Source organism: Etheostoma cragini, chromosome 21 (genome assembly GCF_013103735.1).
Source record: "Etheostoma cragini isolate CJK2018 chromosome 21, CSU_Ecrag_1.0, whole genome shotgun sequence".
NCBI lineage: Eukaryota > Metazoa > Chordata > Actinopteri > Perciformes > Percidae > Etheostoma > Etheostoma cragini.
The window spans coordinates 21,203,104-21,226,157 of record NC_048427.1 but is presented as its reverse complement, the minus strand read 5'-3'; the positions used below and the strand labels follow the sequence as shown (position 1 = coordinate 21,226,157).

Genomic DNA, 23,054 nt, shown 5'->3' with positions numbered 1-23,054 from the left:
CCCCCCCTGCCTGCCTTAGGGATGCTGTGTGCAACGTGCCGACAGTGTGACATCACATTTCAAATATCAGCTGCAAATCTCTTCAGAGCTTCTCTACTTGTCTCTGAGGAACACAGAGTTAACACACAAAGGGCGAATGGGTGAAGCCCTCGAGGCAGCCTCGGATCCTGTAGGTGGTGTATGTGTGCGTGTGCGTGTGTGTGCGCGTGTCTGTGTGTACAATGTGTCCTTTTCAGACTTGGGTTACAGCTCTCTCCACCCTGAAGGACACAGTAAACACTTGTTTTATTATGATTTGAATATCAGCTCTCAGACTCCGAGGGAGGAGAAATGATTATCATTAATTATAATAAATTTGCTTGTCAAAATGGCAATTATTTTGTTGCCACACAAATTGGTTATTCATATAATGGCGGCGGTGGAATGCAGCATTGTGAGTGACTCATGATTCTGTTGAACAATCAAAGCCGGGGAAGGTAATTGTTTCACTCGTCAACATTCCTTCCTAAATGGCAGTGTGAGTGCAGGACAGAGCAGGTGTGTGTGTGTTTTTGTGTGTGTGTGTGTGTGAGTGAGAGAGAGTTAAATGCTGAACTGTGATATCCAAGACGAGTTTGTTTTGGGGGGAATTTGGGCTGCTTTAGGTGTGAAAAGCTTTTCTTCCACTCAATTAACTACCAAAATAGAGATTTGCAGGTTTTCATCTATCAAGGACCACAAACTAAAGATGTTCTTTCAACAAACACATAAACCTGTCCCTTTTAAATCGTGAACATTCAGTGGGATGTCATGCTACCGCTGATTCTGTCATGGCTAGTCCACATTTGTGAAGAATGAATGTTTGTAGCCTAGAAAACTAGTGACAGCAAGTGTCAGTCTAGTAACTCTCCGTTGGCTTGGAAGCTGGAAAGAACAAATTTTGGTCAGGCCAATCACATCGTGTATAGAGTTGGTGGGCGGGCTTAACATAATGACGGCAGAGTTACGACCGTTCTGCTGGAACTCCCTGCTACTTAAAAACAAAGAAGATGGCTGCTGGACAACAGCGTCTGTCCAATTCTGAAGTCATTCTTAAAAAGGAAGATGTGTTCGGAGTTTAAAGTTGAATCTATCAACCAGCTCTGCTCTGGTTGGTTGGAGCGTTATCCTATTGCGTGCAGAGGGAATTTGAAAGACAACCGTTGATCCCGCCCCTCAGATTGGGCCCTGCCAATGGGGAGATCCCAGACCCAACATCTGGATGTCTGGCTTGCCAGACTATGAATTTTTGTGTAGTTATCTAAATACATTCAACACAATGACCTTGCAGACAGCGGTCCTTTCTTTATGTGTAAAGCATGACAGGCATTTTCACACAATTGTTGTCTGCAAATAGTGAAATGTGCTTGGAAAAAAATGTGCCTCATAAAAACTAAACATGTAATGATCTCTAACGTTCCAACCTCATGTACCAGATGTCTTGTATGCTCCTGTAAGTGGTTTACGGCTTCCTAAATGTTTTGGCATAAGATCACTGTAAGCCCCACAGCTAAGCAAGTGGGCGTTTGTGCTGTGAAATGATGACATGAGCAGGGCTAAATTAGGGCTGCGTGTGTAGGAGCGGCTCTGTCTATAGCACTGAAACGGAGGGATTGATTACACACAAGACAGACAGAAGTCGTCATGACAGGCGGAGCCCGGATTAGCAGACGACGGTGGCTTGCTGTACCAATAGGAGTGAAGCCTCGTTGCTCGCTTGGCGTCTTCCTACTCTATGAACCTTGCATTTTTGCAGGAGGGTCTTGACTGCAGCACTGGCGTCTACCCCTGCTGAATAATCAATGTGAATGCTCTGATTAATAAATGGAAATAAAAATTGATTTGTTGTTTTAATTTTAACAGTTGGTGGTGTCCAATGTGCTCCAGGCAATATGGAGTTTTGAGGATTTTTCTACCCAAACTATACCAAACCCTAGCTAAAGCTAACAAGTCTTTATTGCAAACTGCACTGAAGACTTTTTTTGGTATTGTGTCATGTGAAAAGTGTAGTATGTGGTGAAGGACCCCCAGATACCACTGTGAGGAATCTTGGAGTTATCTTTGACCAAGACATGTCCTTTAATTCTCACATGAAGCAAATTTCAAGGACCACCTTTTTTTTCACCTGTGTACTATTGCAAAAAATTTGGAATATCCTGTCTAAAAATGAGGCAGAAAAACTAGTCCATGCATTTGTTACTTCTAGGCTGGATTACTGCAATTCTTTATAATTGGGCTGCTGGAAAAAGTCCATAAAGACTCTTCAGCTGATCCAGAATGTTGCAGCACGTGTTCTGACAGGAACCAGGAAAAGAGATCACATCTCTCCTGTTTTAGCTTCTCTGCAATGGCTTCTTGTAAAATCCAGAGAAGAATTTAAAATCCTTCTTCTCACCTACAAAGCTCTTTATGGCCAGCCACCATCTTATCTTAAAGAGCTCAGAGTACCTTACAACCCTACAAGAGCACTGCGCTCCCAGAATGCAGGGTTACTTGTGGTTCCTAGAGTCTCTATAAGTAGAACGGGAGCCAGAGCGTTCAGCTATCAGGCTCCTCTCCTGTGGAACCAGGTTCCAGTTTGGGTTCAGGAGGCAGACACCGTCTCCACATTTAAGAGTAGGTTGAAGATGTTCCTCTTTGTTAAAGCTTATAGTTAGGGCTGGCTCAGGAGAGTCCTGAACCCTTAGTTATGCCGCTATAGTCCTAGACTGTTGGGGGACTTCCCATGATGCCCTGAGCACCTCTTTCTTCCTCCTTCTCTCCATCTGCATGCAACCTCATCCCATTAATGCATGTTACTAACTCAACTTCTTCTCTTTCCCAGAGTCTTGTGCTCCATCGCCCTTTAGTCTTGTTCTCTGTATATAATCCTGCTAAGAATTTAGACAATTTAGTATTCAATTTAGTAACCAAAAAAGGTATGCATAAGGAATTTAGATGGCCCACAGTTAATTATGCAACTTATTTTCTACTAAACAGCTGGACACACCTCTCCAGAGAAGGCCTGTCCGTTCAGCAGGTGTTCCGAGCCCTGGCCGTCCTCGCTGCCAAAGTGTAGCCGGATCTCCTCCAGACGGTGGCTGTACGTCATTGGCCCTCCAGAGATGTTAACCAGATGCTCCTTGTCCAATCGTAGAGAGACGTGGCGGCCAGTGTTGTACATCGTCCCTCCTACCTGGAAAAGAAGGGATGGGACACAGTTAATTACAAAAGAACACAATCATATTCTGAGGAAGACACATATAGTACAAATTCAAATCAGCAAATCAAAATGAAAGACATTGATTTCATGTAGCTGCCATCGCGTCAGAAAGCGACGCTTGGTCAGGTGTCTCTGCCGTTTGTTATTGACACAAAAGGTCTCCTTTAGCGTCATACACTGACCAAAATCTTAAACGCAACACTTTGGTTTTTGTCACCTGTCCCTTGTTAACCCTTGTTTCCTTTTGTATTTGCCTTTGGTATTTTTGTATGAATCCCGATTGTTTTTGACTATGACAGAAGAAAACAAATTGGCAGTACCAAACATAGATGTTTTCTTTTTAAACTGAATTTATTTAAAAATGTAATCGTGAATCGAGATCGGGATTTATAACAATTAATCGTGCAGGCCTAGTTATCATTACATTATTTTTTATTCTATTGGTATTTCTGCACTGTGGTCCAAGCCAGATGACTGACAGGGTGCGACGTCATTCCCAGCTCCAGCTTCCGAGTTCTGAGGCAAATGGAACACACTATTATTGCTCAAATAATATATTTAGGTATGAAATGTGTCAAAACAGCAGGTTTAATAATTTACATAAATGAAAGTTGACAAGATCTGCCACCATTATGCAAAAACTTTTCCAAATTGGCTACATGATAGGATGTCGAATATTCTATCTTTTTAAACATGAATCACTACTGAAGGCTATTGGTGTATTCTCTCTAGTCATTCTCTGTCTTCTGGTTGACTTCATTTGTTTAGTGACAGCGTCAAAAAGGAAAATGAAGTCTCTTGAAGTCTTCTTCGGCTATTTGAGCTTTGGTTTCATTAATAAGGAGATGCTGTTGTCTCTCAACTCTGACAGCTTAGGAATCGGAGTTTCTGTTGCAGCTCGTATCATCAACAGAGCTTACCAAGTTCCAGACCTGGGGGCTTTATTTAATTAGGCAGCGATCATAGCAGGGGGGAGAGGCGTACTGTAAACTGCAACAACACAACAGACAACGGAAAGAGTAGAGCCTCAAGTGAAAAGAAGAGGACGGGGAGAGATAAAGAAAAGAGGTTGAAATCAACAGTATCTGCTCACAATCAATACGCTGAGAGTTTTTCTGGGGGAAGCACGGCATTACAAAAGCCTTGAATAACGATCTTTATGGGCAGCTGTTTATTTATTTATAATGTGGAGTTGTTTCAAAGGGACCCATTGATATTCACGTCATGGCTTTGGGTGGACTTCCATCGCTCTTATCTTTCTCTTCTCTTCTCTCCACTCCCTACGCTTTCTCTTCTCTCCCACTGCCTCCCTGCTTTTACCCACTCCTCTAAATTCCCAGAGAAAGAAGTCTACCCACACACTGTAAATATTTTATAGAAGCTCTGAAAAATCAATCATTTGAAAGGAGAAAGAGAGAGGAAGCGGGAGCGATGGAAAGAGGAGATAAGTACCAGGAGCAGGAGAGAGGTGTGTGTCGGATTTAGTGCCCAAAAAGGAAAAGATAGAGAGGAACGAGTGAAGGGAAGTCTTTTAGGTTTCCTGGCAAGACGACGAGGGTTGGGTAGAGTTTTTTTATATAAGTCTTATCGATTCTCAATTCCCATTATCAGCATCATCATCCTTGTTGTTTTAGACCAGTGTTTTTACACCCCGTACCACTTGGGAAAATATTAGGCTCTCTAAGTACCACTATGATGGCCCAGGTTAAGACCCCATTCAGCTACGTTCACTCGTGACGCGGGTGTGTTTTTATAAGGAGTTTTATAATCTGTGTTTTTATTTCTCCTGCCTTATAGCCTCACACTATTGTTTGATTGCGACTGTTGCATTGAGCATAGGCCTAGTCTGGCTAAACGCTTGGAAACGCTTCTTGTAGCCAGCCAAGAATCTTTAATTCTTGTTTGAGGTATCTTCCGCCATTCTTCCTTCCAAAAGTCTTCCAGTTCTTGGAGGTTTCTGGCCTGTCTGTCACACACTGCTCTGGTAAGGTCTATCCATGGATTTTACATTATGTTGAGGTCAGGAGATTGTGAAGGCCATGGCAAAACCTTCAGTTTACGCCTCTTAATGTAATCCACCATGGATTTTGAGGTGTGTTTAGGATCATTATCAATTTTTAGAAGCCATCCTCTCTTTAACTTCCGCTTTTTCACAGACGGCATTAAGTTAGCGTCCAAAATTTGCTGAAATTTTATTGAATCCATTTTCCAAACTTCCTAACTTTTGTAGAAGCCATTTTTTTGTTTCCTGTTATTTTGAAAGTGTAAATGATGAAATAAAATCTAACTTTTTGGGAAATATTATACGAATGTCTAATCTGTCATTTGTTCCTTTTGGAGATTTTTCCATCTTTTCTTGGCTTCTTTATGCAAATTAACAAAAAAGAATTCCTGGAGGACCCAAACTTTCGAGCCCCACTGTATAGCAAGTGTAAGTTGCTTTGGATAAAAGCGTCAGGTAGATGACATGTAATGTAATGTAAATGATAATAGAATTCCAACTGAAAAAGACAATTATATTGTTAATTGTAATAATTTTCTGAGACAATTCATTGAAAATCAAAACGTGGAATTGTCCCAGCTGTATTTGAGCAAACGGTGTACACTCGCTGCACAGGATGACAGTTTGTTCCCAGCCAATATCAGCGGTTGGCTGCTCATGTCAGGGTAAATGGCTGGAGTCTGGCTGGGGGGCACGGGTAGTGAGGTGTGGTTGGAAAGACAGAAACAAAGGGAGCAATCCTGTTAGTCTTACAGTAAAACAGAGCGGCTGCTGAGGGATCATGAACAGTGAAATGCAGATAGGTAAGTCTAATCAGCTGGGCTCAATAAGCACCAGGTTAGAAAAGTGTAGTTTTCTTTCAACACAAAATACTTCGTTTCCTGCATTCTAAGAAATAGATCGGTAAAATAGCAGAAAAACTTCTGGCAGCTCATTACACGGACTTTGCCCTGCAATTAAAAACCAGAAATGATGTGTGTAGCTACAGTAAAACACAGAACATTTTCTGTTAGGCCAATTTAATACTCTCTCATACAAAGCTGTTCTGTTAGTTCACTTTTTAAAACGTTGAATAAAAACTTCATGAATGTCGAATAAACGTCCAAAACATCGTGCAAAAAATAAAATGATGAATAAAATGATGTTGAAGTGAGAAAAAAAAGGGACAACGTGGACTTCACCTCCCAAATCCAAACATATTTTTGGAGGGGACAAATCTACTTCTTGTAAATATTTAAGGGGGGGGGGGGTCATATCCCCTGCAACCTCCCCGATATCTACACTATGTTGGCAAAACGGCAACAGCAATACAGAAGAGGACATGGTAGAGACCGCTCTTCAGACACTTAGCGGAAAGACCGAAAAGCTGTACACGATTCAATCTTAAATATGCAAATGATCAACCTTAATAATGGAGATTTTGAAAAGAAAAAGGTAACTGCCGGAGCAAATACAAACTTTTTCAAGAGAAGAATGAAAAGAAACAAAGACAAAGTCAATGTGGTTGAAAGGTTGCTAACGTAGCAGAGGCTTCACATTCCAATCTGCTCTCTCATTATTCTTTGGAGTCTCAACACTTACATGTTGAACTAGTTATTATATTCATATATATATATATATATATATATATATATATATATATATATATATATATATATATATATATATATATATATATATATATATATATATATATATATATATATATATATATATATATATAAATATATATTACAGGTTGGGGAGTTCTGATTTTCATTCTCAGTGCAGTGGCTGCATTTCTGAAAATCACTGACTGGCTCTATTCATGGAAATATATAAGCAGAGAACTGTACATTGTTGTTTAAACACAGCTGTACGACACAGCTCATCTCATGTCTCAGCTTTATAATGTCATATTAATTATACATATTCATACGGCTTCATTAGGAAATGCCTCCCTGCTCGCCAGTCTTTTCTTGAGAGCACGTCGATAAAACATCAGTAACACTTTACATAAGAGTGACATGACACTGTCATGACACATGAACCCTAACCATAACTACATAAAACCATTCATAAGGCCTGAAACTGAAGCTGTTTATCCAGCTTTGCCATATAGTTGTTCAAAAACTACTTAAACACATCAGTGTTCCTTCATCACCATGCAAATAAATAGTAATATTATAATATATATTATATATGATATATGTGTTGGCGACTTTGTCCCATTATGCTGCAATGAAGTTGAAGTGATATGAACAACCAGATACATAAAACAGATGTTGAAAAAGTTGATTGCAATATTCTACGAAATATTGCAATATGTTTAAAATTGCAATAATAGTGTATATACACAATAATCACACACACACTGGTGGTCCTGGGTCTTTCTGTGTAGGGTTTGCGTGTTCTCACCATGGTGTCTGCGTGGGTTCCCCTCCCTCTCTACCAAGCCGATGTGGGGGGGTGTCTGACACAGGTGGGTGCTACACATTGTAGTGCTGGTGGTGGTATGTATATGTATATGTATATATATATATATACTTTACCATAGGGGTGGACTTCTCTCAGTCCACCCCCACCCCCATGCGTCTTGACTGTGTCATGACAGTGTCATGTGAGTGTCGTGTGTTCATCACAGTGTCGTGTCACTCTTATGTAGAAAAACTTATTCAAAGCTTATTTTGGAGTCAAACCCTTGCTTCTCTATCCTGAAATCTTTACCTTGACAGAGGACAGAGAATTCACTGGTTGAAGACCAACAGAAATGTCTGACTGACTTTGGAGGATTTTCAATATCCAAATCACGGGGGCGCAATATTTGTGTCCAACCCTTCTGAATGAAGTATTGTCCCAGCCTACAAATCCTGAATTACAACACAGCTTGGCACAATATTTATATTATTCGAAAATTTCTCAATGAAAATGAGAGTAACTACACAACAAGTATCATTCCCTCTAATATCGGGAATCATATTGCAATTTCAATATCAGTCAAAATAATTGCAATGAGATATTTTCCTGCTATCGTGCTGCACTGTAATGCAGTATAAAATCTATTAAGGCTTTTTTATGTCCATTGGTGTAAATTACAAAGTGCCACATAGTATCACATGTCATATGTCAGAGCTGTAACCCCTCTAAGACACCCCGTTGTGTTCAAGCTGCATGCTTTTCATTTGTTCCGAGAGGCTTCCAGGAGCGATGGAGCCGAAAAAGGACAATTGCACTGTGTGCTGGACCTCCCTTAACAGCTAGTGATGATCACAAGGCACCACCACATTAGAGGTAATAGCTGGGAGAACGTAAACAAGTCATAAAGGTGATTGTTGAGCGTCTGGGGCGGGCTTGGTAGTGGCAGGCAGGTACGGTAATAGAAGACATCAGTGGCCTGCTGGTAATGAGAAAACACAAGGGACATCATCATCATCTGAACACAGATCAATAGAGTAAATGACCCTTGTTACAAGACAAAGTCTTCACTAACTACTGTATATGTTTAGCTATTAGACTGCAGTTTTTCCTCCGGTTACATCTGAAATATAACAGCCACCATTGCCTGATTAAGGATGGTTTTAGCTGAAAGAAAGCAACAAAAAGACTAGTTTTAATATGTCACATTGGTGTAGCTGCCACCACACAGACAATTGTTATTTAGAGGAAAATGGTGATACGCTACATACAGACAGAGAGTAACTGTGCAGTGCAGCTGTCAGATAGGTTTTAATATCTTCACTAAAGGCCTGCAGCTGTAAGCAGTGAATCATGGCGAAAGCGTAATGTATTTGATTAAAATACAAGATGACTGGTGCTCTTTCATTAAGGTGCTTAGATTAGGAGACTAAATGGAATGGACCGGGATAGAGGAGATGTGTCTACAGAGGGCAGCAGGGACCGAAAGGAGGAGAGCGGAGAGAAGGGAAATAAAGAAAAAGACTAGCTGTGAAGAATTGAAGACAAGCAGGGCTTGCGCCTCACTGGACGCCTCAGTGAACTTATTGTCACACACACCAGAACAGCAGTACCAGTAATGCTACGTGATGAGAGATTCAACACAGATCGGAGACATTTGGACACAGATTTCTAGAGATTGTGCTGTCCTGGGCAGAAAAGCAACAGTGTCGGTAGTTTGCAAGAAGAAGGCTGGTGTTGGGCAAGTCTGAAAGCCCTTGTTCATTGAAAATGTTGTTTTGAATGTTCAATGTTAATATTTTTGGAATTCTTTGTTTCTGCAATTTCTGTGCATAACAAATAGGATGCGGTCAAAGCCAGGATAGGCTTGAAAAAAAACGGTTCGTACAAAGTCTCACCCGACCAAATTTAAAGGCAAAGCTTTACAATGGTACGAATGGAGCTGACAGCCAACACTCTGGCGCAGTCTCTCCTCGGAGGCATTCATGGTGTTCCACACATTAAAGGGACACAAGGGACGAAAAGAGAGCTTGGGAGAGAAAACTTCAAATCCTGCCAATCGTTGGGTGAAGCAGGCATGCTTGTGGGACAGTCAGTTTTGTAGAGTTTTTTTAAAAATTGTCGGATATAGCCCCTCCAATGCCAGGATCGGAAAGCGTTTGGCCTTTAGAGACTCTATCTCTTTTTGGCATCATATTTGTTCTCTTGGGGTCTACAGGAATAGGTTTACATGCATCGATGTTCAAAAAACTTGTTATGTTTCTCATACTGCCTACTCTGCAGCTCCTCTGCCTGAAACACTCTTATCCATCGAAGCGCATGGCGCAGGTGTGGTTAGGGCGTGTCCAAATCCACTTTTGCTGGTTTGACGGCCAAAAAATGGGTCCGTGGTCCATAGTTCAAAATGCTTGTACATAGTGTCTTCATTAATCACAGGTGTGTTTTGGGTTTAAAATGCAATCAACCAATCAGAGGTCCTCTCCCATTCGCTTAACAGCCAGGCGCGTCTGGACCTCGGCACATTGCCATTAAGATGGAGGCTTTACACTATAATATCTGCATTTGTAATCTTTTGCATGTCAAAATAACAATGAAATGCTGCATTATTGACTTCAGACCAGTTGTTGTTGATTAATGACGCAATCACTTTCTGCTGCCTCAAAGAAGCAAAACGCCCAAAATGCACCTGAACACACCTCCCTGTAAGACCAGCAAGTGAGTGCTGGACGGGACATTAACAACGGCTTCTGTTTTTAAAATAGCAAAGACAGTCGCGCCGCGCTGCGCCGGGTGCAGGATGGGCCCTGGGTGTCCAAGCAGCCGTCCCTCTCTCATCTCAGGGACTGGAAACAGTCAAATAGGCTGTTAAAGTCAATGGGTGGAGGAGGTGGAAATGAATTAGACCATGTAAAACACCAGGAATCCAATCAGGCCCCAGTACCTTAGGGACCTCATTTATAAAAATGTACTTGATGTCTTTTCTACTTGATAGAAAGACCAATTGCACAGTGATGCACATCATGTACAAATATGTTTTTTAACATCAGACTTCTGTACAATCACCATTAGAAATTTAGAGAAGCAAATCACAATTAAACGTAAATTCCAAATATAAATGACAAAAACTGTAACACACATTAAAAGGTACAGTATGAGTAAACTCATTACCTGACTACACATTGACACCTTCAACATAAGCCCTACACTCGGAATTAAACCTCAGCGAAAGCACACCATGCACACAATCCAGATGATCCTTTTTCATTCAGTAATTCTGTGAAATGTTGGCTGTTTAGAAAAAAGCTTGTGGATCCTACTGCCGAGGTTTAGGGCTCCTTTATTGTGACGAGCCTCCTGGGGGACTGGGGACTATCCTTCCCCTTTAATCACATTAGAAGAAAGTGGTCAGGGGAACGTGTGGTTTAACAAAGTGACTATGTTACATTTTTTAATCTGAGTACCTCTCTGAGCCTTTAAAGCTGCGAGCAGATTCTTTTTATTCTCAGACCGGAAGCATGTGTTTGTCTTTGTGTCCACAATTATCTGGAGACGTCTCATGTGCCAGAACAGCGGATTTCAAACGAGCTGTTGGAGCGTCTCCCGGATGTGGCCCTCATAATGATGCCGTTTAAAGATAACGTTTCATGTCACCAACACAAACAAAATAGAAAGCACTTAAAATAAGCTTTAGATTCAGCACACAAGTCTGTACCAGCCTGGAACACTCTTCTGGGGAGGGGGAGTTAAAGTCCATTCTAAAAGACTGATAACAAGGGAGGGTTTCTGCGGCCCTTCAATCTCCTCTCTTTTCTTTGGTCCTATGTGTTTCAACTTTCCCTCAGTCCGACGCCTAGGTTTCTTTTGAGGCACTTACTTTGAACCCTGGAGCAGTTTCTTCCTTTGTGGGCTTTGTTTGGACTTGTGAGAACAGAGCAATCACAGTCGGCTGCCGACCAAATCAATTGGATCGAGCTCTTGTTGACAAGGAGGTTTCTTGGTACATTTCCAAACCAAGCCCGGAGCTCCGTTTGGGCTGAGAACGTGATCTGAATTTGATAACACCATGGTTGGTCTGGCACAATTTGGAGACGATTAAACGGCGCCTTAAAAAATACAAATGATGTGCTTAAATGTTCAAAACCCTTATGCTCTTGAAGAAGACACAGTAGGCCTGAGGGGGTGAAGGTCAAGGGGTCGATGACCTCGCACATTTACTTTAAACCATGACAGCTCAGGTTCAACTGGTGCCAAGATGTTTTTCATGATGAGTCTAGCTTTCATTTGCACAAAACAAGGAACAGATACAGTTTTTTTAGATCCTGACAACAGTTAACAACAGTATAAACACATTTGGCTTTTTTAATTACTTTTCCAAAGCAAGAGGTAAGGAATTAAATCAATGTCACATCTGGGCATTGAATATTGCACTGGAATAAGGAGGAGCCTAGCTTAGCATGAAGACTGGAGTGAAACCGATCTAGTTTGGCTCTGTTTAGAGTTCAGATGCCTACCAACACAGCAGAACTACATTAACGAACACCCCCCACTCTATAAAGCGAAACAATGTGGAACTACTCTCCACCAAATAAATAGTCCCAATGTATGAACACTTAGTTGTTCTGTCCCTCCTTCGTGAAATCCCTCCCAAAGCACTTATTCCTGCCCGAGGAGCTAGGATGGAGGATGGATCTCTGAGGAGCTATGATCGAGGATCCACCAGAGCAGCCTTCCTGAAAGCTGTGCAGCTGAAAGCCGCTAACTCTGCCTACAAATTCACGTGACTCTTCAGAGAAAAGCACGTCTTGCCCCTCTAACTACACATTTCCTTGTTCCCTCTCTCCTTGCATTCTTTCCTCTCCCATGCTTCCTTAGTGGGACGGACTTAGACGCGAGGAAGGGAGGCAAATGGATGTAATTTAAGAACCTGGGATTCACCACTTGAGTATTGCTGACAGTATGCTCTTTAGATTATCCACAGTCAAGAGAACAGGTAACTAATACTGTGGAATTGTTGAAAATGTTGTGGTATGCAATATGCAAAGATACTTCATACGTGAATATTTAGCTCTCACCAGATGAGCTCGCTGTCTCACCATGGTTATTGCTCCTCTGCTCACTGCTCGATTCCTCACCAGGCGTCCCTCCTTCTTACCAATTACTCGGTGATGAGTGGCCACTGACTCAACTGTCTTTCCAACAAGCCCTCTGCTGGGTCCAAATCTCCTCCTGAGCTTATCACTCTCTTTGTCATTCCTGCCACAGCACTAGCTTTCACTACAGAGTCGGCCGGCCAGATTATAACCGTCGCTGGAAATCAAATAACAGCTGATAAGGCAGAGAGGGGAAGACGTAAAAAGCTGGGCGTAATGTCATTGCTTTGCTATCTGAGTAGTTGATTGCAATCAAAATACTGGACAAAAGTTTGGGAATTCAATAACAAGAGAGTTCAGCTGTTTCCTGAGTTTAAAAGTTCTCTCAGCTCTGGCAAGGTCACACATACATACAGTATAAGGTGTAAGTATCGAGAGGGTGAATAAAAATAATAGACTTTTCTTCACTCCCACTTTCCTGACATTGTAGTGGTTACCTCAGGGCAAAGACAGGCAAAGGCAGCCGATGGCTTTGATGGAAGACAGGTACGAAGATAAATGTTTGATGCTATTGACGGGTTGTTGTGCTCAGAATAAGAGTTATGGAACTAGTGCACCCTAACAGAATAAAAGGTAGTTTCTTACAAGCAAACTGACATATTGGAAGAGTTGATCTCCGCACTAAAAGATGATATTGATATCATACTTTGATCCAGAAATAATTTGGAAACCTGCTGAATCGGCTAATAAAGTGACTTTATTGAGATTTATTTTTGGAGAGGACAGCTTGGTGAGAGAGAGGGGTAAGCTATGCAGGAAATGGTCACATGTCGGACTTGAACCCTGGACCTCTACGTTGACACATAAGCGTCTATGTAAATGTGCACCTGCTCTACCAACTGAGCACACCCAGCCATTGTAGAAAGAAAAAAAAAATGCAATTACTGGAGCTGTGAACTTTAGGAACGAGTTTTAACAAATAAAACACAGAGCACTTTTTAGAATAATACTAAAAAGTATTCCCCTTTCCAAGTGATCAATAGTACTAATATACCACTACTTCACTAATACAGCTCCTTGACGCTGGTCACAGTTGGTAGACGTGTTTACCCGCCAACAGGTGACTGCGAGCCGGCTACAGGCACCTCCAAATGGCGGCCCTTTCATGGGCTGGGGTAGTTACATTTTGCAGAGAGAAAGGGACGACCGTGACGTTTAGACGCCAAAATGGCTCGTTAAGTTTAGGAAAAAGATGGTGGTTGTGATTAAAACAAGCGTTTCCTGGGTGACAGTATTTCATTTTTGCCACAAAATGTACTCTGCTCTCTGGCTTGAAAGCGCTTGGTTTAGTGTAGACACCACATTGTGACATTTCATTCTAAGATTTTTTTCCATTGAATACTGAAGTACATAAATCAGTGTATTGGCACGGCTGGCTGAGTGGCTCTATATTCTTGGTATTGTAAGGGGGATTAATCACCCCCCCCCCTTTTTATTTTCACAAATCGATCCCTGCCTTTGCGATAAACAGAATAAAGATTAAAAAAGTCAACCTTCACGTATAACAAATATGGAAACAAAGTCGGGACTATGGGACCCCCAACAGCAGCTAAACCATCTGGCTGTCATTTCTCTACTTTGGTTCACTTCCAACAGACTCTAGGAAGCTCTCTCCTCTGAGCAAGTCTTTTCTGGAATACATCAGAAGAGGAGAGGAGGAATATGAGGCCTTCTAAATCAGAGCTTTCTGGCTGAGTGACAGTGCGCAGGTGTAAAGTGGCATCCGTCGGGCCCCTGATTAAGACCGAGGCCGTGGCGGCGAGATGACAGCGTGGCAGAGGACTGGTAGGAAGTGGCGTTCTGGAACCGGTCCCAAAATGCCATCTGTTTTCTCATGAGCCACATCACAGAGGGTAGACGGCGCGAGAGTGGCGACGAGGCTTACACATGATGGAAACAGCAACACACACGCGTGTTTCAGCACTAAAGCCCTCCACGTAAAGCTGCAGTAAACAAGACTTATGTAGCTCAGGCTAAATTCTTTCAGGAAGACCTCACTATTAATCGATTCTCTCCTAAATCAAATCAGCTGTTATCCTAATAAATGTTTATTTAATCATGCATGTGAAACTGTTGCATCCCTGCAAACTAGTCCCTCCTGATCTAAATGCAGCTCAGTGTAAATCCTTCCTTGAAGACCTCACTCTTAATCAATGCTCTACCTACCTCCAATCAGCTGTTGGAGGCGTCCACCTTCCGCCTAAACCAATCAGAATTGTTACACAATGGCAAGGGCCAATCACAGAGTCACAATCTGTTTCTCCCTTTGCTATCAGCTGTCGTTTCAGGCAAAGAGTGCAACCCTCCAACCCCCCTTCCACCTCCAGTCCTCAACTCAAGCTGACCTCCTTCCTCGCCACCACCGGTGTCTAGATTCCATTGGGGGGGGGTTAATGATTCTCTACCCCTATGTGCAAACTATTAGTATAACAATGGAGTCTAAGTTACAGTACCGCAGCCCTGATAAACAGTTTTAAAAAACTCAGAAGCACTCAGCAACTGATTAAAAACATACAAACACATAGAGCAAGGTTCCCCCCCTCGCATGTTTGTCGAGTGGTCAGAAACATGACTCCACACAAATGCTAGTGTGTCTCTGTGTCTGCTGGGTGTCTTCACCCGCGACGGTTTACTTTCATTCATCAGCTTCATAATGGATAACGTGTAATAAGTAATGCTGCTGTAAGGTCAAGTTTTACTTGAGAATTTCCATTTCATGCAATTTCATAATTGCACTCTGTTGTTGCTGCTCACCTGTAAACGCACCAGCTATAATGATCAGGGAAGATAATAGATGCCGTATATAATACATATCCTTCGGGATGAATAAAGTATCTATCTATCTATCTATCTATCTATCTATCTGAAAAAACACTATTGATGGACCCATTCTGTTTTATAGTACAGTATATTTTGCTAATATTATTTCTGTAATTGTTATTTCAGAAAATACATGGAGTGCCTGTAATTGGCTGTTTATTTTATTATTATTATTTTTATTATTATTAGTAGTAGTAGTAATGCATCTGAACAGGGCTAGATAGAGTACTGTCCTCCTTCTATATTTCAAAAGTTTGCTAAGTTGCTTCCCAACTTAGATCAGAGATTCATGCTGATTAAATATCAAATTGCTACACATTCCATACAAAGTCATCAAATTATTTCACATGGAAACTCAATTTAGTGTTTCACAAGAAATGTGCTGCCTTTCAACGCGGTTGAAAGATATAACCCAGATATAACCTGGGTTTTAACCCAGCATGAACACTGAGCCAAACGGAATGGGTAAACGCCGGGATGTGTGTGTGTGTGTCGTTCACACAGGGTTCTTGAACCCTCAAACATACCCCACTGCTCGCTGGGTACTGGAGGAAAGGAGGTCAGGATTAAATTAAATTAGTGTCAGAATACTTGTCGACTCGCAGCTCGCTGCAGGAGCCGTGGAGGCTGCTCTGATTGTGCTGCCGTCCTCATTAGCATTCAGACAGCGCGCGACTGCAAAGCTACCGTCGGCCTACTTATCATTGTGGGCTGGTTAAAAAACAGAGCCATGTGTATGCGTCAGCCTGCATGGAGTACTGTATCTCATCTATCTGTCAAGATCTGGATTCAAACCACAGCTCCAGCAGCTCCAACATCACGCTACTGCGGGACAACAGCGAGGCCAAGTGGAGAGCCCTGTTTGTGTTTAGCTCGGAGTGGTTGGGAAAGCACTTAAACAGAACACAGCCTAAGTAACTATTGTCATGATTGAACTTGGGAGGCTTTCAGTTAAAAATCACTTAGCAAACACATTTGAAGATGAGGGACATTAAACCCAAACAGATTATGTCTCAGACAGCCAGTGCTCTCTGGGATTTAACTTGATACACAAAAGAACCTCAGCAGGGGAGCAAATTACACAACAAAGAAACTCCATTATCATTTTGCTCTGCTGCAATTTGGTGAGAAAATCGAGCGCTAAAGTGGGAACGGAGGGACGAGTGTGGAGGAAAAAGGCGAGGGTGGGGATGGAAAGTGAATCAAAGAGATGGAGAGAGAAATGTGACCTCATAATGTGTCTTAAAATAGGGGGGGTCGCCCACACACACTTTGCTCCTGGGTACTTGGCTCTGATTTATTTATTTTGTTTGTGGTAGGAAACGATCCACTGGGCATTGTATAAGGGGGGCCCAACGTCTGGCCCTCAGGCTCTCTTTATGCGGCAAAGGCAGCAGTAACTCTAAATTTAAACTTCATATTATTATCACTCTGCCTTTTTTATGAGAGGGTGAGCCGAGACTGGCGACAGAGTTTATTGGCTGGGGTGCGTTTCATAGCTCAGAATCACAGGCCCCGTTTTCACCTAGTACAACATCCGTCCTGAGTGATCGGACCACAAGTGGACAGCTGCTATAGAATAGACTTGACTGTCATTGCAGAAGCTGGTGTACAACAGAATTGCTGTGTTGTAGCTGAATATAAAAGTAATAAAAAGTAATAAATACACATTACTGTCTAAGGTCATTGTAGTCGTTAACTATATACACAAACATTGTTAAAAGCATGGAAACAGTATTGGAGCTCATAGATTATATATATATATACACACACACACACACACACACAATCACACACGGTTGATGCAGGAAAAAACACAGATGAGATGTACATAATGACCTAAATTGAGGACAGCTACATTATTGAAGGTGCAAAGATACGTTAAAGTCCAATAACTTTATCAAACCATATGTGTGTCCCAGCCAGGGTTAGGAAACTTACTAACTATGTAAAGATCACTGACAGACATGCTCAAAATTGATTAATTTAATAAATTATTATAATTTTTCTTGAATCCACCAGCCATCTTCCTATCATACCAACATTTGTAGCATCCTGATTGTTTTTGGTAAGGTTTCTAGTAAATTAATTAATAGTCATAATTATTATTCTCCCTAAAAGAAGTTTCCTTTGAATTTTTAAAGAACTATACAAAAAAAAAATCTTTTTACACACACACTCGCACGCACAAACACACACACACACACACACACAGTACGTGTTTATTTGCATATAAAGTAGAGCGGGAAAGTGGTCCCTCAGAATGCATTTGGAGACACATAGTGCCAGGTGTGAACTGTCCACCTGTAATCGGATCACTCAGGCCTGATTTTAATACCAGGTGCAAATGGGCCACAGATTCTGATTTGTGTAAAGCCCCCGGACAGGAGAGGCCCGTGGGACTGCGTTGCGGAAGAATAAAGCCAGTGGACAACAAATCCCAGCGTGATTTGTTTCAGATCCACGGTCGGTGTGTTCACATCTCGGGGCTACAACAGAAAGAGACAAGCAGGCTGGCGAGGTTAGGATTATCGACAAGAAGAAACAAGAGAGAAAGCAGGCAGACAGCCTGTGAAATGAGTGTGTGCTAAGCGGAGGAGAGATGAAAGATGCAGTTCAAGGAATCTGCTCAAGTCGCTGAATGCACAACTCAAAGCACAGCGGAATCAAAGACTTAGAACTGATCCAGTGAAACAAAGGGAGGAAGAAAGGGTGGAAGGCAGAAAAGCAGAGGCCTTCTGTCGTTTTAAAGCTTTAGCACTTTATCTGTTGCCGATTGAAGTCGGGACACTGAAGCTGCAGAGTCCTCCACTCATTAACACTAGAAACAAGTAACAAGCCGTTCTCCCTTCCATCTCGTAAAATACAGACACTTGGTCAGTGTCCTTCAGCGTCGGTCAGTACAGAGCAGCAGCTCCGCGGCGCTGTAAGATGATAATCAACAGAGACAATGGTAGAGAGCAGTAAGACCTGAAATTAAGGCTGGGCGATATAGAGATTTGACCAATGAGTGACTATATTGTAGTGCTGAAAATTGGTGCTTTCACAAAATCATTACACAATGAGATTTTTGATAAATAATCATCAGTAATGTGGATATATAATGACTGTGTGGGTAAAGGTAAATAATAGAAGAGCTGGAACTGTCTGGTAAGTTCAGGAAATGACATCACTTTACCTTAATGCAACCTTTAAAACCAGGAAAAGACAACACTTATGCCATATTACAATATCCAAAACCTAAGACAATATCTAGTCTCATATCACGAAAATGATATAATATTGATATACTTCCCAGCTATACTTCAAATACACGTACGGAGGTTGGTTAGGGTTGGTGGATGAGGGCCGTTGTTCATGCCCCATTCTGGTCCCGTGTGTCACTGAAACTTTCATTTTGTAACCCCTCCACCATCTTTTCCTAAACCAAACTGTGCCGCATGTCATTTAAACGTTCGTCCTGACCCAGAGCTTCAAAAAGTGTCCAGAGTCCTGACCAAGGGTCTCTAAATATGACTCTAAACGGACATTTTGCTTCAATAACAAAAGCCCCTGACCAAGCGTCGCTCTGACGCGGTGCCAGTGAGAACATGTTGCAGGATCAGACTACCTAACATGTATCTGTGTTCGAAGATGGTCCCTACATCACATCAGGTGCCATTGATGAATATCTGCCGTGACTTGGCCGAGAGACGCATCAGACAACATGTCGAAAACCAGCTTATGGCCTTTCACGACCTCCATGAGAACACGGGTTGGGTCTCTGAACACTTAAATGACGTCATGTTCGATGTCTGAGATGGAGAATATCAAGTTTTCCTAATTCAAAAGACTTAAATCCAAGCGGAGTCATGAACTAGAAGCAGAAAGCAGACAAAGAGAGGAAGGCATGTGAAGTGAATGAAGACAAACAGTGGATATCAAAATGAAACAGGAAGTCCATGAAAACAGACAGAAAACATGAAACCAACTAAAACAGAAACTTGACAAAACCATGGCAGTGTCTTGGTATTAACACACATTTAAGATTGATATATTTGATCAGGACAATGCACATTTATTGACATTTCTGTAAATGTGCCAGTGTTAGCCACTCTGCTTATTTTCAACTGATGTCCTAGTTAGCTAGAATTTACACATTTGTTTGCCACATCGCACATCACATCATATATAATGTATATTGGGGATTTGTATGTTCTGCTGGCCACACACGCAGTACATACTGTACATAATCACACCAAGGATTGGGCATCGAGAACTAAAATTTGATTTAGAATCCGGTCATCAGCTCCAAATATCACACAAGTAACTAACTAAGTTTTGGTTTCCGTAGTGGGCGTCGTACTCCCTGGCGCTTGTTGTGTTGCAGCCATGGAGCCCAGAAAGCAGCGTGAGACCCGTTTCAAGTCCAATAGAGAATCGGTAAGAACAGGAATCAAAAGGAAAAATTGGAATCAGAATTTTTTAAATCCAAACAATGCCCAACCCTGGGGAGGTTTATTCACAGTAAAAGTTCTCTGAAGAACCACACAATGAGAAAGAGATTTGTTGATGACGATGTGGACCTCCTCTACCACGCCACCATTCTAGCGCTACCTCAGATTACTGATTCATCCTCTCGTTGAACGGCATCCCCAGCTACCTGGGATTTTGTGTTGCAGCCAAGAACAATGTGAGTAATACAGTGCCAAAAAAAGGAAGATGGGAATAACAACCCAAATTAATTCATGGATTTCCACACAGACAGAAGGCTTATATTTCTAAAACCCCTGCAGTTGCACCAGGATATAACAACAACCTGGATTTGTGGAGCTGTGTAGGTGTACCTTAAAACAGCTGCAGAGACTGGCGGTGCAGTAGTCTGATGCAGCCCGGAGTGAAATAGGTCAGAGGCTTACTAGTACAGTCCAAAACAAAACCAAATGTCTGACTGCTTTAATAACATGCAGCAACCAAAATCTGTCAAAGGAACCTTCATATTAGCGAAAGTGAAATACATAGCTAGACAGAGTGGTATTTTGCTCATGGTAAAAGATGAGAGAAACAGTGCTGTGAGGAGGCATGTTAGACGTACAGAAAACTCGAGTTCAACCTGTGCTTCGTATCACCCTGAGGAAAATGCAGGATTCTCACAGATATATAAAGACATGTAACATAGCATGCTTTCATACACATCGATCGCCTCTGTTCCTTTCACACCGACTGTGTAAAAGCAACACACACACACACACACACACACACACACACACACACACACACACACACACACACACACACACACACACACACACACACACACACACACACAGCGCTGTTAACCCCTGTGGGTACTGTTACTGCAGCCATGTTGGACCAAAAACACTAGATGAAACAGTTGACATACTTGACAGGGGTGTAGGTATGAAATACATTTTTTTTTAAACTACACTAATCAATATTCGTGAATGGGGTTGTTTGTAGTAATAATCCCACAGAAGTATCACCAACTGTACAGTTCTCCTTAGCGTGATTGGTGGATTTGAAATACTTGTCTAGGCTATGCACATAAACTTAGCACCTTATCAAATGAAATCAATTTATTTTCCATTTTGTCCCTCTTTATTGTACTTTATCGGCTATATTCAGGTCTCAGTTCTTACTTCAAATATTTCTCATGTTTTATACTTTCCACAGTGTCTGTTCATTGTGCTCTTTCTGTCATCGATGACTGGCAGTATGATTGGGTGCAGGCCATATGTTTCGGTGGACTGCACTGGGTGAGTCAGTTTAACAAACCGCTCTTAGGGTAGGAGAGAATACACTCATCCAGGCCAGTTTATATCTTCTTTGAAAAAAAATACATATAAAAACACATCAAGTGCATAAGAAGTATTTTGATGGTATAGCCACGGAACAACAGCAAAGTACTACTAGACTGTAGGGTTTTCTTTCATAGATTCCTGATACTAGGAGACAGTTGCTAGGTGACTGAGACATTAACATGCCAGTCATATTGACACACTGGGTCAATATCTCTTAACGGACGCGCTAATGCAGATCGATACCCAGTGGTATCCTTAGCTTCCTTGGGTGGCGGCGGGAATCGATCCCGGCAATCAAGCTGAGTTGACTCGCAGGGCTAATGTCAGTCAATGGGGATAGCAGCTGCATCGAGGTAATCACTTCTAAATGATCTGCATTGTGGAAGTGAAGGCCGCCATTAGGCATGTCTGGTCACTGGCTGATGGATGTTTCCGCATTGAGGAGCAGCTCTGATGTAATGTAGCCCCGCCCAGTTGCACAGAAATTATACCAACGAGGAAGAACTGGGTTGTCCAAACAGATAAGAGATAACTCGGACACATCTGAAAGCACATTCTTCATTGTGCTTCACCCGCCGCTGTGTGTGCCGGACATATTTAGATAGCAGTCACATCATCATGCAGGACACTGCTGTCAACTGTGAGACAGAAGAATTGATTTGCTTCAATATTCATTCACAGTGGAAAGAAGTTCGAGGGCATTGAGCGATCTTCGTCTATCTTGTCAATCCATTAAGGTGAAACCCCTCCACTCCTGCCCTGTATTGGCTCTCTGATGGGTAGCATCCTTTTAGCACACCTCTGCCTCTTTCTGTTTCCGCCTTTTACTCCTAAACAACTTATTGGAAAGTAAAACATCAATGTCTTGTCTTCAGGGAGAGCAGCGAGCGAGCGCTAGAGAGAGCTTTGGAACATTAAAAACCTTCTTTTATATAACACTGCCCCAACCTCCCCCCCACACACACAAATGCACATGTATTTACCGGTATACCCCTGGGATCCTCCGGCTTACTAGGATGCTAAACCTGCTGAGAGATGCTCACCACGGCGGGATAAAGTGAAATCCTTACCACACACTCAGCCTGAACACACACGCCAGGGCACACATCCTCCATTTTGATCAGCTGTGTCTCTTGTGAGAAAGAGAGACAGACTGGTGGGTAGGAAGAGAGAAAGACAAAGACGGATTTTCACCCTTGGTTAGCCTAGCTTAGCTAACAGCGACCTTGGCTATGTCCAAAGTAAAAAAAAAAAGTTTAAAACTTGACTGAACATAAAACTATTTTTTTATTTTTTCATTTACTTGCACACATAATAGTACATACATACAGAGTCAATAACTTGTCAATGATCTTTGAACGGAAATAAAAGGATCCAACAGCAAAGGAAATCATCATTTCTACTTCTAATGTGTAAGCTTAACTTCTCAATTCGACCACTCATCTCAAACATATCCACTGACTGCCACTGTAAGCCACACTGCTTTTAAAATAAATTAAGGAAAGAAAAGAACGAAAGAAAAAGAAAAGGGGGGACATTGAAAGCTAGTCACACACACTGGAGCCTCAGGGAAATACAGTTCGCTCCTGCAGAGTTTGATCAATACCTTCTTTCTTTCCCTGTCTTGCTTGCTCTCTCTCTCTCTCTCTCTCTCTCTCTCTCTCTCT

At 42.0% G+C, this 23,054-nt stretch overlaps 1 protein-coding gene across 1 annotated transcript in view; it reads right to left on the bottom strand.

The window, feature by feature from the left end:
- The window catches only part of ca10a (carbonic anhydrase Xa), a 190,302-nt gene that overhangs the window by 20,020 nt on the left and 147,228 nt on the right, over nt 1-23,054 (bottom strand). Inside the window, exon 4 of the mRNA XM_034860885.1 lies at nt 3,008-3,193. Coding sequence (XP_034716776.1) covers nt 3,008-3,193 — 186 coding nt within the window. The remainder of the gene's footprint in view (nt 1-3,007; nt 3,194-23,054) is intronic.